This window comes from Mustela lutreola, chromosome 7 (assembly GCF_030435805.1).
Source record: "Mustela lutreola isolate mMusLut2 chromosome 7, mMusLut2.pri, whole genome shotgun sequence".
NCBI classification, from domain to species: Eukaryota; Metazoa; Chordata; class Mammalia; order Carnivora; family Mustelidae; genus Mustela; species Mustela lutreola.
Window position 1 is genome coordinate 88,412,134 of NC_081296.1, and position 14,944 is coordinate 88,427,077.

Sequence of the window (14,944 nt, forward strand, 5' to 3'; positions counted from 1 at the left end):
TGTTGTATTTATTGCCTTTGCTCCTTGATTAAAGATTAGTTGACTCTAGGTGTCTGTTACTGGGTTCTCTATTCTGTTCTGTTTCCCTATGTTTTCTTAATACCACATGGTCTTGTTTACTGTTGCTCTATAGTAAGTTTTAAAGTTAGGTAGTGTCAGTCCTCCAGCCTTATTCTTCTCTCTGAATATTGTATTTGCTTTGAATCTTGGCCTCTCTGTGTAAAATTTAGAATCAGTTTGTTGATAACTTATTTTTTAATTTATTTTTAGTTGATATTTATAATAAAACTACTATAATTTGATAATAGAAATAGGAATTTGATTGGATTGTGTTGAATATGTAAATCAAGTTGGGAAGAACTAACATATTGACAATATTGTATCTTCCTATCTGTGAACATGGAATATTTCTCTACTTAGTTCTTCAAGTTTTATCATCACTTTTGTGGCTTTCCTCATGTAGGTCTTATACAAGTTTGTTGAATTTATACTTAAGTATTTCATTTTGGGGAGTGCTAATGTAAATGGTATCGTGTTTTTAATTTCAAGTTCCACTTGTTCATTGGTATATAAAGGAAGTAACTGACTTTCGTATGTTAACCTTGTATCCTGTAGCCTTGCTATAATTACTTACTCCAGATTTTAGCCTGTTGACTTAATACATAGAAGATTGTGTCATTTAAAAAAAAAAAGAAGATAATTTTTCTTCCCAGTCTTTATGCTTTTGATTTCCTTTTTTTGCTGTATTGCTTTGGCAAGGGTTTCCAAAAATACTGTCGAAAGGCATGGTGAGTGGGGACATCCTTGCCTTGTACCTGATTTTAATGAGAAAGTTCTAGGTTTCTTACTATTAAGTATGATGTTTGCTATAGGTTTCTTTTTTTATAGTCTTTATCATATTAAGGAAGGTCCCCTCTGTTCCTTGTTTGCTGAGAGTTTTTATCATAAATGAGTGTTGGATTCTGTCAGATGCTTTTTTTGTATATTGGTATGATTGTGTGATTTTTCTTTTTTAGACTAATGATTTAATGGATTGTTTAATTGATTTAATGGTTTTTGAATATTGGACAACCTTGATTACCTGTGATAAAACCCACTTGTTCATAGTATATCATCTTTTTTACACTTTTTAAAAATTCATTTTGCTAATACTTTGCTGAGGATTTTTGCATCTGTGTTCATGAGAGATATTGGTCTGTACTTTTATTTTCTTAAAATATTTTGTCTGGATTTATAAGCTTTTACCATATGAAAAATTACACAATACTCAGCTTGAAATTGATGGACATTTTACTTTAGCCATTGTTTTAAGACTTAAAATAAGTGGCCTGTTGAACTACCTACTGCTTCATATCAGGGACAGTATATTTTATGTTTCATCACATGTATATTCTAATACACAGCCCATAGTATGTGTTGTATTAAGGAATATTAAATCCTGGTTCAAATAAATACACACCATAGCAGGGATCCACATGTTCATATCTTTTCTGCATTTATGAAGTACACTTTTAATTAATTTCAATAAGATATAGCTGCCTCATTTAGTGTTCATCTCATTTATGCATATTCTGTCACACATTTTGTTTTAGGCTTGGGATACCACATCTAAGAAAATTACTCCCCCACACCACTCCTTCTCTTGATTTCCTTTTTTCCGATAGTGCCAGTTTCTTTTTCCCAGTTAATCTGGGCAAAGGTATTTCATTTATCTGACTACTCTTTCACCCTTTGTGCCCACACAGCATTAATTACTAAGCCTTGACCTTTCTTAGTAGTATTTTTCTTCTGTCTGTTTTTCATTGTCACTACCATATCAAGATCTTTTTAAATCATATTTACACTGTTACTGTTACTGCTTCTATCTAATCCAATTGTCTTCCTACCCCCAAATGCGTCTTCTGCTTAAAAATACTGAGTGCTTAAAAGAAGGGGAAAATAAATGAATCTGTAGCCTAGGAATTAAGGCTTTTAAAATCCTAATTTTGGTTGCCAGAAACCAAATGCAAAAAGTAACATTTAATTGAAAGGAAATTTATTTCTGGAAGCCAGGAGAATCTGTCCCCAGTGGACTAGAATCAAAGTAGTAGTATCATCTGTTTTTCTGTGTCCTTTTCTCTCTCTAGACTTACCTTGTCTGTTTACACATCCTACATTTTTATGTCTCAGTTTGAATTACATGCTGAGTCCCAATTCCATATTCTCAGAGAATCTGATGAGTATATCATAAGCATACTATAATGACAAGTTTGTTGATTTAGCATTTCCAAATAAATTATTTAATTTTTTAAATAACTGATTAATGTAGGTTGTTTTATTTTGTCTAAATGCACATTGCATTGTGCAGTTTTCTTGAAATAGTATTTTGCCTTAATACTACTGTTTACCCATATACCTCCCTCTGTGGTGTTTACATTTCTGTCAAACAATAAGAATGGATTTTTAAGATTTTATTTCTCTCTTCCCCTCTCTCTACCTATTTATTTTAGAGAGAAAGAGTGTGTGCAAGTAGGGGGGAGGGGCAGAGGGAGAGAGAATGTCAAGCAAACTCTGTGCTGAGTGTGGAGCCCACTGCAGGGCTTGATATCATGACCCTGAGATCATGACCAGAGCCGAAACCAAGAGTCCAGGCGCTTAACCAACTGAGCCACCCAGGCGCCCCAACAATGCATTTTTAATTGTGTAACATCTACCTTGAATAGCTTATATACTACCACCAGTGCTTGATTCCCCCCCCCACATGAGATTTTGAATTTTTTTTTTTGAGGTAAAAATTACATAACATATAATTAACCACTTTAAAGTGTACAATTCAGTAGCATTTAGTATATTCACAGTGTTGTGTAAACATCACTTCTAATTAATTCCAAAATATTTCATCACTCTGGAGGAAATCCTGTACCCATGAAACATGCAGTTACTCCTTATATACATTTTGTTTGTCCATTCATCCAGTGATGGGTCTATGGGTTATTTACATTTTGTGTCTCTTGTGAATAAATAGTGCCTTTATGAAAATCTGTATGTAAGTATTTCTTCAAAAAGCTCCCGTCATGGAGCCCAGTGCGGGTCTGGATCTCACAACCCTGAGATCACGACCTGAACCCAAATCAGAAGCTAAACCCTCAACCTATTAAGCCATCCAGGCACCCCTTGGCCATTTTTTCTTCAGATATTTTCCTTTCCACCTAGGAAAGCCCTTGTGCATATGTTCGTAAACCTGATGGCGTCCCAGAAATATCTTAGGTTTTGTTAATTTTTCTTCATTCCCTCAAACTAGCCAATCTCAACCAGCCAGTCTTTAAGGTCACTATTTCTTCTACCTGCTGATAAAATCTGCTCTTAAACCTGTCTGGTGATTTTTTTTTTTTTTTTTTAAGGATTGATTGATTGATTTGAGAGAGCACCCATGTGAGTGGGAGGAGGGGCAGTGGAGAGAATCTTCAAGCAGACTCCCTGCTGAGCATAGAGCCCAACTTAGGGATCACTACCATGACCCATGAGATCATGACCTGAGCGAAAACCGGGAGTTAGACACCCAAATGACTTACCCAGGTGGCCCTCTGTAGTGAATTTTTCATTTTCTTTATTCTGATTTTGAGATCCAGAGTTTCTCTTTAGTTCTTTTTATAATTTTTATCGGTTTATTGATACTCACTATTGGAATCATTCTCCTTGTTCCTTTCAGTTCTTTGTTAATGCATTTTTTTAAACGGTTGATTAAAAGTTTTTGCATAGTGCAAAGACGGTTTCCTCATGGACAGTTTCTGTTTATTTTTCTTGTTTCTTGAGTGTACCATTTTGTTTTGTTCCTTTCTCTCTCTTAATATGTTTTTGAAAACATATTTTGGGGTTTTTATTATTGTGGTATCTTTGGAAATTCTCCTTAGCAGGGTTTCTGTTGTTGTTTATTGATTATGTTTGCTAGTTTGGTGACTTTTCTAAACTACTCTTGTAATGTGTGCATTCTTTGTCATTTGTGACCACTGAAGTCTGTACTCCATTAGCTTAGTGGTTAGCTAGTGTTTTGACAGATTAAATACTTGATGTCATTGGGAAAAGTCCTTTCCAAATCTTTGCAGATTGTATTGGGGCACTCTTTGAACACTTAACCCAAGCCATTTATCACTCGCCTGAGCCTTCACTTCCAGGTTGAGCAGAGCCTGTGGTCAGCCTAGAAATGAAAGTTTCTAACCTTGTCAGGCTTTTTCTGAGGGTGTATCTAGCCCTGAGCATGTATGTGGGCTTCTTGATTCCCCAGTATATGTAGGAGCGTGTTAAAAGCCGTAATATGCCACTGTCTCCCTGGTCAACATCTTCCATCATGGGCTTTCCCTCCCATTGCTTGTCCTGACTGTTGTCCCTTGCTCCAAATTGCTACAGCCTGTACTTGTGCCTTTACATGCCAGAGAAGCCACCTTAGCCCTGGGATACTTCATGTTGAGTGAAACACAAGTAAGCCCTTGTGCTTTTTCCATCTGGGAGACAGGTGAAAACCCATCACCACAGTTCTTTGAGAACAAGATCGCTGTTCCCTCTGGCCCTTGAAACCTTTGCCCAGAGCATAGACTGCATCAGTATGGTCATGGCCAATCTGAAATGTAAGGGTATTTCAGTGGTAGATGGACAATTAAAAGCTCCTTTCTTCACCAAGCCTTTTAGTGGTTGTGGCTCTTTTTTTTTTTTTAAACTAGATTTCAGAGTTCTGCAAAAATTTATTCTGACACTTTTTGACCACACATTAGTTGCTTTTCTGGGGGAACCAAGCCCTGAAATTCCTGCCTCCATCTCTTACTGATGCCGTTCCTCATGGAGGTATTTTCCTAATTTATGGGTTATCTCCATACCTTAATTTGTGATCTGTTTTATGATTTAGGATTATTTCAACCTAAAGGTATACAGAAATAGTCTGTAAAACTCTTGTTTGATATCCTATATTAGTAATTCAAACAGACCATTTTGAGATACTAAGAACCTTGTACAGCACAAGGGTTAGGCATTTTTCTAATAAAAGAAAAAAGAGGATACTTGGTTAAAATTTCTAAATTTTTATATTTAGTTTTTGAGTGTTAGAATAGATCTCTAATGTCTTTATTATTTGGAGGCCCACAATAGATTCCTTGGGTGATTTAAGTCCTGGTGAAACTTTGATAGTTCACATCTAGGTAAGTGAGTTGGGGATGTTTTTTATTTGTTTTATTTATTTTACATCCTTTAATTATTAGTGAATGGGAAGGCAAGATTTTTAGTACATATGATTAAGTACCTTAAAATTTTCACTTAGCAAGAAATAATAAATGCTCATCACTATGTTAGTGGTTGTCAACCTCAGCATTATTGGCATTTTAGGCCATTTAATTCTTTATGAGAGGGACAGTCTAGGATATAATTTAATTTAGGTGCATTGCATTTAATGTTCATGTCTTTTTAAACCCCTTTAATTCAAAAGAATTTATGAAATTATCATCAGACTTCTAGCCACTAGTTTTAGTCTTCATTGATTTTTAAAATCTCTATTATTTCTCCTGTGTTAATGGTTGGCATTTCACCATACAGATGAACTCTTTTTTCTCTTCAATTTGAGTTGGTGTGGTATTTCCTAGTTACTAGATTTGAATTATGCTTTTTTGTTAGAAATACCACCAGGATGATATGTCTTTTTAAGTACATCATCTGTTGAGACAGAATGTCAGTGTGTCCCAATATAGGTGATACTGATTTTGATTATTTGGTGCTGTATCTACCAGACTTCATCACTGAAGTTAAAACTTTTTAAATTTTTTGTTTTTTATTGATACAGATTTATTCATTCTTTACTATACTCAATTGAGCTGTAATCCATTAATGTTTTTATGTATTTTGATAATTCAGATCATTGCAGCTTAGTCTCTCTCCTTCATGGCTTCTGTGTCCTTTGAAGATATGTCCCCATAATTCATTAAGTAGTTTTCCGTTTTCTGGCACAGGATGTAACCAGCCAGGATTGGCTTGTGCTTTTCCTGATTCAGCTTTGGAATTAGCCTTTGTTTCAGATTGCTCAGATTTGTTTTGGTGGAGAATGGTATTTAGAAACCACTATTAGGGCTGCTTATGGACCATTTTAGCAAAAAAGCTAGGAAAGCTTAGAAATACACTTGTGTATGTATCTGTACTTATTTCTGTAGCAGTGTGTTAAAAACCCTAATTTTTAATTTCCTTCTCCAACAATGAGAATCCTTGCTCCTTTTGTTCTCCACATATTTATTCATTTGCTGAAGTCTGGAATGTGCAAAAAGTATACATTACACTCTAGATTTAAAACCTGCTGAGCAGGGGCGCCTGGGTGGTGCAGTGGGTTAAAGCCTCTGCCTTTGGCTCAGGTCATGATCTCAGGGTCCTGGGATCAAGCCCCACATCAGGCTCTCTGCTCAGCAGGGAGCCTGCTTCTTCCTCTCTCTCTGTCTGCCTCTCTGCCTACTTGTGATCTCTGTCTGTCAAATAAATAAATAAAAATCTTTAAAAAAACAAAACAAAACCTACTAAGCAGAGTTCCATAAGTGCTCGCAGTTTTAATTTTTTAAGGTCCAGTTACATAGAGTGAAGTGCACCAAACTTAAGGGTACACTTAGATTGAGTTGAGACAAATGCATACCCCTGTTTGATCTATACATACCTGTCAAGAGACAACATTTTCTTTGTCCTTTATGTCTCTTCCAATTAGTTTTCCAACTACCCACAATAACCTTCTGATTCCCCTGTCCCCCACTTCTAGGTAAGTATTACCTGTTTTAGAACTTGATATAAATGGAATCATACAAAATAAATTCCTTTGTGTGTGGTTTCTTTCATTCATTACAGAATAATTCATGTTGATTATGTCAGTAAAATTTTGTAACATTTAAAAAATACAACTTTAGCCCATGAAACTTTTGTCATTGGATTTTTGCTCCCTTTTACATTCATGGATTTCTGAATATTACCTTTTTTCCTCCAGCATGAAATATACTTTGTTCTTTCCTGTTGTGTTTTCTTTGTAAACACTAAGGTAATTCTAATAACTAGGTGGAAAAGTAGAAGGAATTAATAATACATTATCCCATGCAAAAGCTGTGACATTGGTCAAGGAATATTTCAAATAATCTACTTTTTCATTCTTTTTTTTTTTTCCTGTTTGTTTCTTGTTTTTTGTTACTCCTGTGATCATAAGAGTACAGTGCCTTATCAAATTGAGTTTCTTTTAGAAGTGCTTTGAGGAACTTGATGAAACGTAGAAAATAGCTATAGACTTTTGACCAGTGACATATAAATGTTAGATCTTTGTTAACTTTCTACAAGTCCCTGAGGCTTTTCTTTTTTCCTTCTTTCTTCCTCCCCCCTTCTTCAGTATAATTTCTTCAACTGTTTAGATTCTGTAATTTCAGTTGATTTTTCAAGGTCATTCATTCATTACTCTCTCATCTCCATTCTGGTTCTATTATTTCTTAGTTTAAAAATTTCCAGTTCTTACGTTATTTCTGGGTTTTTTGGTTTTTTTTTTTTTTTTTTTTTTTTTTTTTTTTTTTGCTAAAACTTATTTTTTTATTTCTAGTGTGTTTATGATTGCTTATTGAAATATTTAATGATAGCTACTTTAAAATTCTTGTGAGTTCATTCCATAACTGAACTGGTGTCTGTTAAATTGTCTTTCCTTATTCATGTTGAAATTTTGTTTGTGGTATGATGAATGAAGTTAGCTTTATTGTTAGCTTTATTGTTTTTTCCCAGACATTTTGGAGATTTGCTACGAGATTTTGGATCTTCTGTTTTAGCAGGCCTCTTCTGCGCCAGCAGGGAAGGAGAGCTGCTTCATTACTTCAAGTTAGGGTTGGAAGTCCAGATGCCCTACTTGGTCTCCATGGGGCTCTACTGACACTGCCGTGGTGGGGAGGGTAATTTCCCTCTTACCTAAGGGTTTAGTCTCCATTCACCCTTATTTGACATTCCAGAAAGGGGAAGGCGAGGGGTCCCTTTCTTGCTGCTGGGCAGAAGTGGAATTCTAATCTCGCTGCTTGGTCACAACTGATGTCTTTGGCTAGAGAAGGGCAGTTAACAATTAGAAAAAAAAAAAAAGTTTTGTTTTACTTTCTTTTTGTTTGTTTTGTTTTGCTAAGTCTACACTTTTCACTAGAGAAAGCAGGTTTTTCTTGTTGTGGTTGCTTTTCTGTCACTTTCTTTTTTTTCTTTTTTTGCCTGTGCTTAGTGGTAGTTCTGGGTTGCAGGCTTCTGTTGCCCAGTCCAGTATAAGGCAAAAAGAAAACTCGGAGAACTCCTTGTCCTATTGTTCTTCAAGTTCCAGAGTCATTAGTTAGGTCACCTTCTCTCTACCAGTCTTTTGACTTTCTGTTCATTGTGCTCAGGAATTTTAGCTGTATTTGGTGGAAGAAATAAGGAGAAACTCTGTTTCTCATTTTGCATGGAACCTGGGTGTCTTAAATTATTAAACAGAAAAAATAGTCCATTGAGAATTTAAAAAGAGATGCTTTAAAAAAATTTAATTCTTAACAGTAGTTTACCACCATGTTTTTGTAAGTCACTAAGATGTACATAAGCTTAAGTATATTCTTTGTTGTAGATAAGTATGTATGTGTAAAAGCTTGTGTATTTCTTTCTTCTTTTAGGATTATGTACTGAAGGACTCTACCGTGTTAGTGGGAACAAAACTGATCAAGACAATATTCAAAAGCAGTTTGATCAAGGTATAGTATATAAAATAAAATCATTTTTAAAATTATTTTCCTTATTGAAATTTCATGGTGGGAAGATTGATTTTCTAAGGTTATGGGATTTTGAGGAGTAAGGATTTTAAAACAGGATTAGAAGTATGTGGGGCACCTGGGTGGATCAGTGGTTAAGTGTCTGCCTTCGGCTCAGGTCATGATCCCAGAGTCCTGAGATCGAGCCCATCAGGCTCCCTGGTAGTGGAAGCCTGTTTCTGCCTCTCTCACTCCCCCTGCTTGTGTTCCCTCTCTCACTGTGTGTCTCTCTATCAAATAAATAAATAAAATCTTTAAAAAAAAAAAAAAAGGGTAAGAAGTATGTGATAGAATAAATACCATAGTCAGGAATAGAAGAACTATAAAGATCCATTACCAGAATTAGAAAAGCAGTAAATTATACTTATGAGATACCAGCATCTTTGTATATCAGAGACAGTACTTACTTAAAGATGTAGTTGACATTTTTTTTCATGCTATAGGGCGTTAGCCATTAGGAATAAAAGCAAAACAATTCTCTACTCAAAGCAAATTCTTTAAGAAATCAAAGTTTTAAATAGGAAAAATGAAAACAGCATTATGGAGAAAAAGGAGTGGATATTTTTATAATCGTAGAGTAGGGAAAGGCCTAAATTTGATATGAAGCCCAGAAAGCATAGACAAGATAATAAGTTGGACTACCTAAAAATGTAAGGATTCTATGTGAGATGATGGATAAAACATAAAATCAGGAGACAAACTATAAACTTGAAGAAGGTATAGAATATTACCTAGGCTAGATTAAACAGTTCACATCAGAAGAAATTGACCAGCCAAGTGTATGAAAATATGCTTTGTCTCTGATTTATAGATACAAAATTAAAACAAAAAGATTTGGTTTTGATTTATTATTTCTGAAAAAGATTGTTGAAAGAGTGTAGACAAGCAGGTATGTTGACTTTTGAGAAGCAGTTCATGTATATCTATTAAAATTCATATTATCTTTGTTAGAAAAATTGCACTTAAAATATTTATGTTACCAAAGTCTTAGTTTAAGCTTACCAAGATATACTTGAAAGGTCATTTATTGCAGCATTGCCTGAAATTTTTTTAAAAGGAGGAGGGGCCCTGTCCACTGGGCTTATGAGTAGAATATTAGATACCCATGTAAAATGTAGATTAGTATGTGTTTTCATTACTTTAAAAGTATATTGTATATATAGTACGTAATTTTAAAAAAATATTTTGTTGGATAAACTGGACTTTATAATATCAAATTTGTGCATTTTCACTTAACAATAATGAAGGAGCAGGTAGTGGTCAATACTAGGGCCTCTTGAATTAGATTTCCTGTTTTGTTTTCTAGTTCTGCCACTCACTGTCTTTGGGCCATAGGAAAGTTAATTTTTCTAAATCCTAACTTTATCATATTTAGAATGGGAGTGATTTAGAGGAACTATGATGAATAATGAGATAATGAAGAGTTTTCTATACAACCATATTAAATACTCTTCAGGTAGCTGTTGTTACAGAGAATGTAGACTAAGAAAATAAGATTTATTATATAAAAGTATTTATCATAGTATCTGTAATGCTTTTAAATAAAATCCAGATGTTCAGTAATAAAATATTATATAAATTGTTAGATCTGGGAGAATATTTGGGGGTCATTAAAACTAGGGCAAAAGGCCAGTAATGGGTTAAGGATTATATATAGGTTCTTGGTACTGTTTTTTCACTTTTCAGTTATATTACAATTAAATGTTACCTAGCATACACAAAAAAGTTTTTAAAAGTTGCCTGTAAAATTTTAATAATCTTAGGTAATGCCTTAAAAATGAAATCCAGTATAAAATGTATTTATGATTTTTCTGATTGTTTTATTTTTTTAATGAGTAGAAAAGGGCTGAAAGGAAATATGCTAAAATAAATTATAAACAGTGATTATCTCTAGGTGATGTGGTAATTTTTTCTCTTGTTAGTCTGTGTTTATACATTTTCCATCATAAGTATCCATTGTACTTATAAAAGGGAAATATTGATTCTTTTAACAGCAAATTAACCTTATGATACACCTTTAGTATGTTCCATTCTTGTCTTTTAAGTCAGAATTTCACTGATAAGTGTTGAAATTTAAATATTTCATTTAAAAAATTAACATAAGCCAGAAGGTATAAACTCAGATTTATGTGCTTAATTCCTATCTTTTGTCTTTCAGTTTTCTTATTACCTTTTTAAATAGCTTATGTAAACAAAAATTTTAAAAGATAGATATTAGTGAAAGCTAATGTTTTCAACATACTTACAAGCCTAACAGCATTTTTTGTTGTAATAGAAGATGCTTCTTGCTTGGTTCTCTCTTCCCTTATGTCAGGCAAACTTACTAGAAGAGTGGGGGAGGAGGGATGAATCAGCCTGTAAAGAAACATGGCTGATGAGAAGATTCTAAAATCTCTGGATCTACAAATACCTGTTTAGCTTACTTCTCTTATAATATATTAAAAATTTATTTTATAAAAAAGAATTTATTTTATAAATTTAAATTTTTGTCTTGTAGATCATAATATCAATCTAGTATCAATGGAAGTAACAGTAAATGCTGTAGCTGGAGCTCTTAAAGCTTTCTTTGCAGATCTGCCAGACCCTTTAATTCCATATTCTCTTCATCCAGAGTTACTGGAAGCAGCAAGTAAGTCATAAGCCTCCTTTTTTGGAGAAGGATGATGATGGCGGGTGTTATATATTCTATATTGATTGCTATGTGATAAAATCAGTTATGCACTAGAATGTGTAGCTAATAAAATGTTAACTTACAAGACTCTTTTAAAATTTATTTTCCTCCAAGTAAACAAAATCAACCTGTGGGGGGTGTAGGGGGTGTTCCCCAGGAATATTTAATTTTAGCTGGTCTCTCAAGTGACTCAGTGCTTCTAGAAGTTTGAAGATCATTTTATTAGAAATTTGAGATTTGCGTTTTTGCAAACTAAGAGGCTTTGTAAGAATTAAATGAACTTTTCAAATGAATGTATCTATAATGTATTTCAGTAAAATTTTAACATATGTATGGTGTGTACATGTGTGTATTTAAATTTTTTAAAGTCAAATTAACTTTGGCCTCTTGTCTTCATTTTTTGAAAAAGATAGGAAGATAGGTACTTACTGTCTGTTCTCTTAGACCCTCTCTGACTAGCTTTATTTGGAGAAAGGCTGTTGTAGTAAATGATGAAGTATTTAGCAGGTTCTTTAGAATATTTTGGTTTTGTTTACCTATCCTAATGTGCTTCAGAAAGATTGTTCATTGTCTTTTACAATAAGCAAAGCAGAAAGCTTTATCAAATATTTTAAATGTGTAAGTTTCAACAGATTTCTCTCTACTTTAATTTTACAGAAATCCCAGATAAAACAGAACGTCTTCATGCATTGAAAGAAATTGTTAAGAAATTTCATCCTGTAAACTATGATGTATTTAGATATGTAATAACACATCTAAACAGGTATTTTCTATTTTTTGTTTTTGCAAATACACTATAAATTTCAAACTTTAAACTTTATAAATATAAGAGAAAAGGCAAACTAAACATACAGTTCAGTTTTGTTTCTATTTTTTCTGGATTTTTAAAACAGAATTTTCACCAACTTTATTAAAGAAAGGCATATGACTTTTTTAGTACATTTAATGATTATGAATAGTATAATAGGTACATCTTCCTGTTTTTTTATTAGTTATTTTTTTAACACTTCTCTTCTGTAGATTCTTGGAATTATAGGTATGAAAGGACTCTTAACCATATCAGCCTCATTTGAAGTTGGAAGAATTGAGGTTTCTAGTGAGATGTAACGGAAATTTCTTTCTTCTAAAACTAACTTACTTTCTGAGGGAAAATTACATGCTCAGAGGGAAATTGTATGCTCAGTGTCACATAGTAAGTGACACATCTTATAAGTAGAATCTAAGTCTTATTAAGACATTTCATTTGCTTTTTGTATCACACTGTGTTGCTTTTGAATATTTTGCCTGTTTTGTTTGGATATAGCCCACAAGGTGGTATTTCATGAGACATTTAAATTCATATTATAATCTACCCTGTTAACCTGAAGTGCAGGATACTAATCCTGTATTAAAAACCTTAAGTATGTTAAGCTTCAAGTTTATTCTTTTTTCTAAAATGATACTACTTACAATGCCATTTCTTAAGTGAAAGACAATATTGAATAATAGCTTAAAGCTCCAACTGTTGAGTCAAACAGGCCTGGTTCTTTGACCTTAGGCAGATTACTTACCTTGTGTAAGTCTTCATTTTCTTAACCATAAAAATGAGAAAAATAACACCTCACAAAGTTGTCCTTGGGACTACATAGAATTAATAGTATTCATGCTAATTTTTTCGAAAGTCCATTCTTCATAATATTTTCTGTTGACACTTCAGTGAACTGAAGTTTGGGTGTTTGGGTTTTTTTGTTTGTTTGTTCTTAATAAACATCAATGCTATTTGTTTTTAATAACATCAGTGTTAAATAAAACCCAAGTACATATCAGTTTCTACGTCTTAGAATATTAACCAATGTTTAAGGTTTTATTGTTGCAGTCAATGTAGTATAAAATTATACTAACATTCCTGGTAATTGTTCTCTGAAGTCTCTCTCCTTGAGAAAATACCAGCATACTAGTATTAACATGTAATTAGTGGAATATCATCTTTTGAAAATTACCATACAAGTGGTTCTTGATATAATAACATGTATACATGGTACTGTCAGAGACCTTACCCGATATGGAGTGTAAGGATGATTTGTGAAGATATTATTGTCTGGCCAGATTAGAATGCTGAAGTAAGAATTGGACTCTTCCTTTGATTTCATCAGAATGATCTTTCTATAAATATCTCTTCCCATTGAATAACATCCTATATCCTAAAGAAAAAACTCTCTAAGTGGTCTGGTTCTACCTCTTCAGTTACACCTTCTTTCCATAAATTTCCCCCATGCACACATCAGGTAACTGTACTAAGCTAATAGCGCTTAATCAAAAGTATCAGTTTACACCTGTCTGTCATTACATCTTAATGTCACTGCCTTGGTCCTCAAACCAGCAGCAGCAGCATCACCTCAGAACTTGTTAGGAATGCAAATTATTAGGTCTCCCCTCAGACATAATTATCAGTCTGTGTTTTAACAAGCCTTCCAGGAGGTTCTGATACACACTTAAGTTGAGAACCACTGTTTTGACGGAATTCCCTTTCCTTCTACCATTTTACCAGTTGCCCTTCACTCTTAACTCACACATCAAACATTATCTCTTCAAAGAAGCCTTCCCTGGCCACCCTCATCTCTTATTTGGTACCTTTCTTTTATAATTTTTGACCCTGCGGTTAGACCTGATGTCCGTACTCTAATTTCTCTCAACTTTAAGGTTTTTTCTTTTTTTCAGAATCTATACTTGACTGCTGCACAGAAACACCTGACTGGGCCCACTATATTTTAATAAGAAGTTAATTTTATTCTAAATATTCTAACTTTGTCTCTTAACAAATAGTAATAATTTTTACCATAGAACACATTTTTAAGACACATATTTTACCTCAGATGAGCAATTCTTTGGTTGGGGAGAGGGGATTCTTTGGTTTATATTTTAAAAGTTTTGATGTGCAAATTTAATTACGAGATTTTTTTTTCACTACCTTGCATAGTGGGCTGTGTCTTTATGTGTGGAATAAGAAGGTCAGATAAAAATACTAAGATTCTTTCCCAATTTAATAATTTTGAGTTAAAAATTCAAGATTTGCCTCTTAAGTTTGTTTATTACAGATAATGGTAGAAGTGCTTGCTCACATATTTAAAGAACTAGATGTAAATTTTAATAATGTATGATCATTTGTAAATTATTATTAAATCCTAAGAATTTTAAGGTGGAATGTATTTCTGTGAACTATTGTCTTCCAAATTAAATTTGTAGCAAGGTAAAATATTTAATGATTGGAAAAATTCTTTTTTGCAATACTGGAAACTAATTTTGTTTTTAAGTTAAAAAGCCTCTTGGAGCATTATAATAGAGTCATTTTTCTAGAGTTTGGTTTTTCCAAGGTTCAAAGGGATGGCATACCATACTTTGTCTCTTCATCTCTCATAATAGTCAAGGAATTTGTATATACAATTAGAATTTTCTGTTGCCAGAAACTCATTAAAATTATCACGTTTTCTTTTACTATGAGAAAAAGGTTGGGTTTTTTCCCCCC

General features: G+C 33.4%; 1 protein-coding gene across 4 annotated transcripts in view; it reads left to right on the plus strand.

Annotated features, from left to right (window-relative positions):
• ARHGAP5 (Rho GTPase activating protein 5) overlaps positions 1-14,944 on the plus strand; it is a 71,274-nt gene that overhangs the window by 52,471 nt on the left and 3,859 nt on the right. For all 4 annotated transcript variants that reach the window (XM_059181868.1, XM_059181869.1, XM_059181870.1 and 1 more), the window contains exons 4-6: positions 8,637-8,714; positions 11,269-11,400; positions 12,100-12,205. In XM_059181868.1, the coding sequence (XP_059037851.1) occupies positions 8,637-8,714; positions 11,269-11,400; positions 12,100-12,205 (316 nt within the window). The remainder of the gene's footprint in view (positions 1-8,636; positions 8,715-11,268; positions 11,401-12,099; positions 12,206-14,944) is intronic.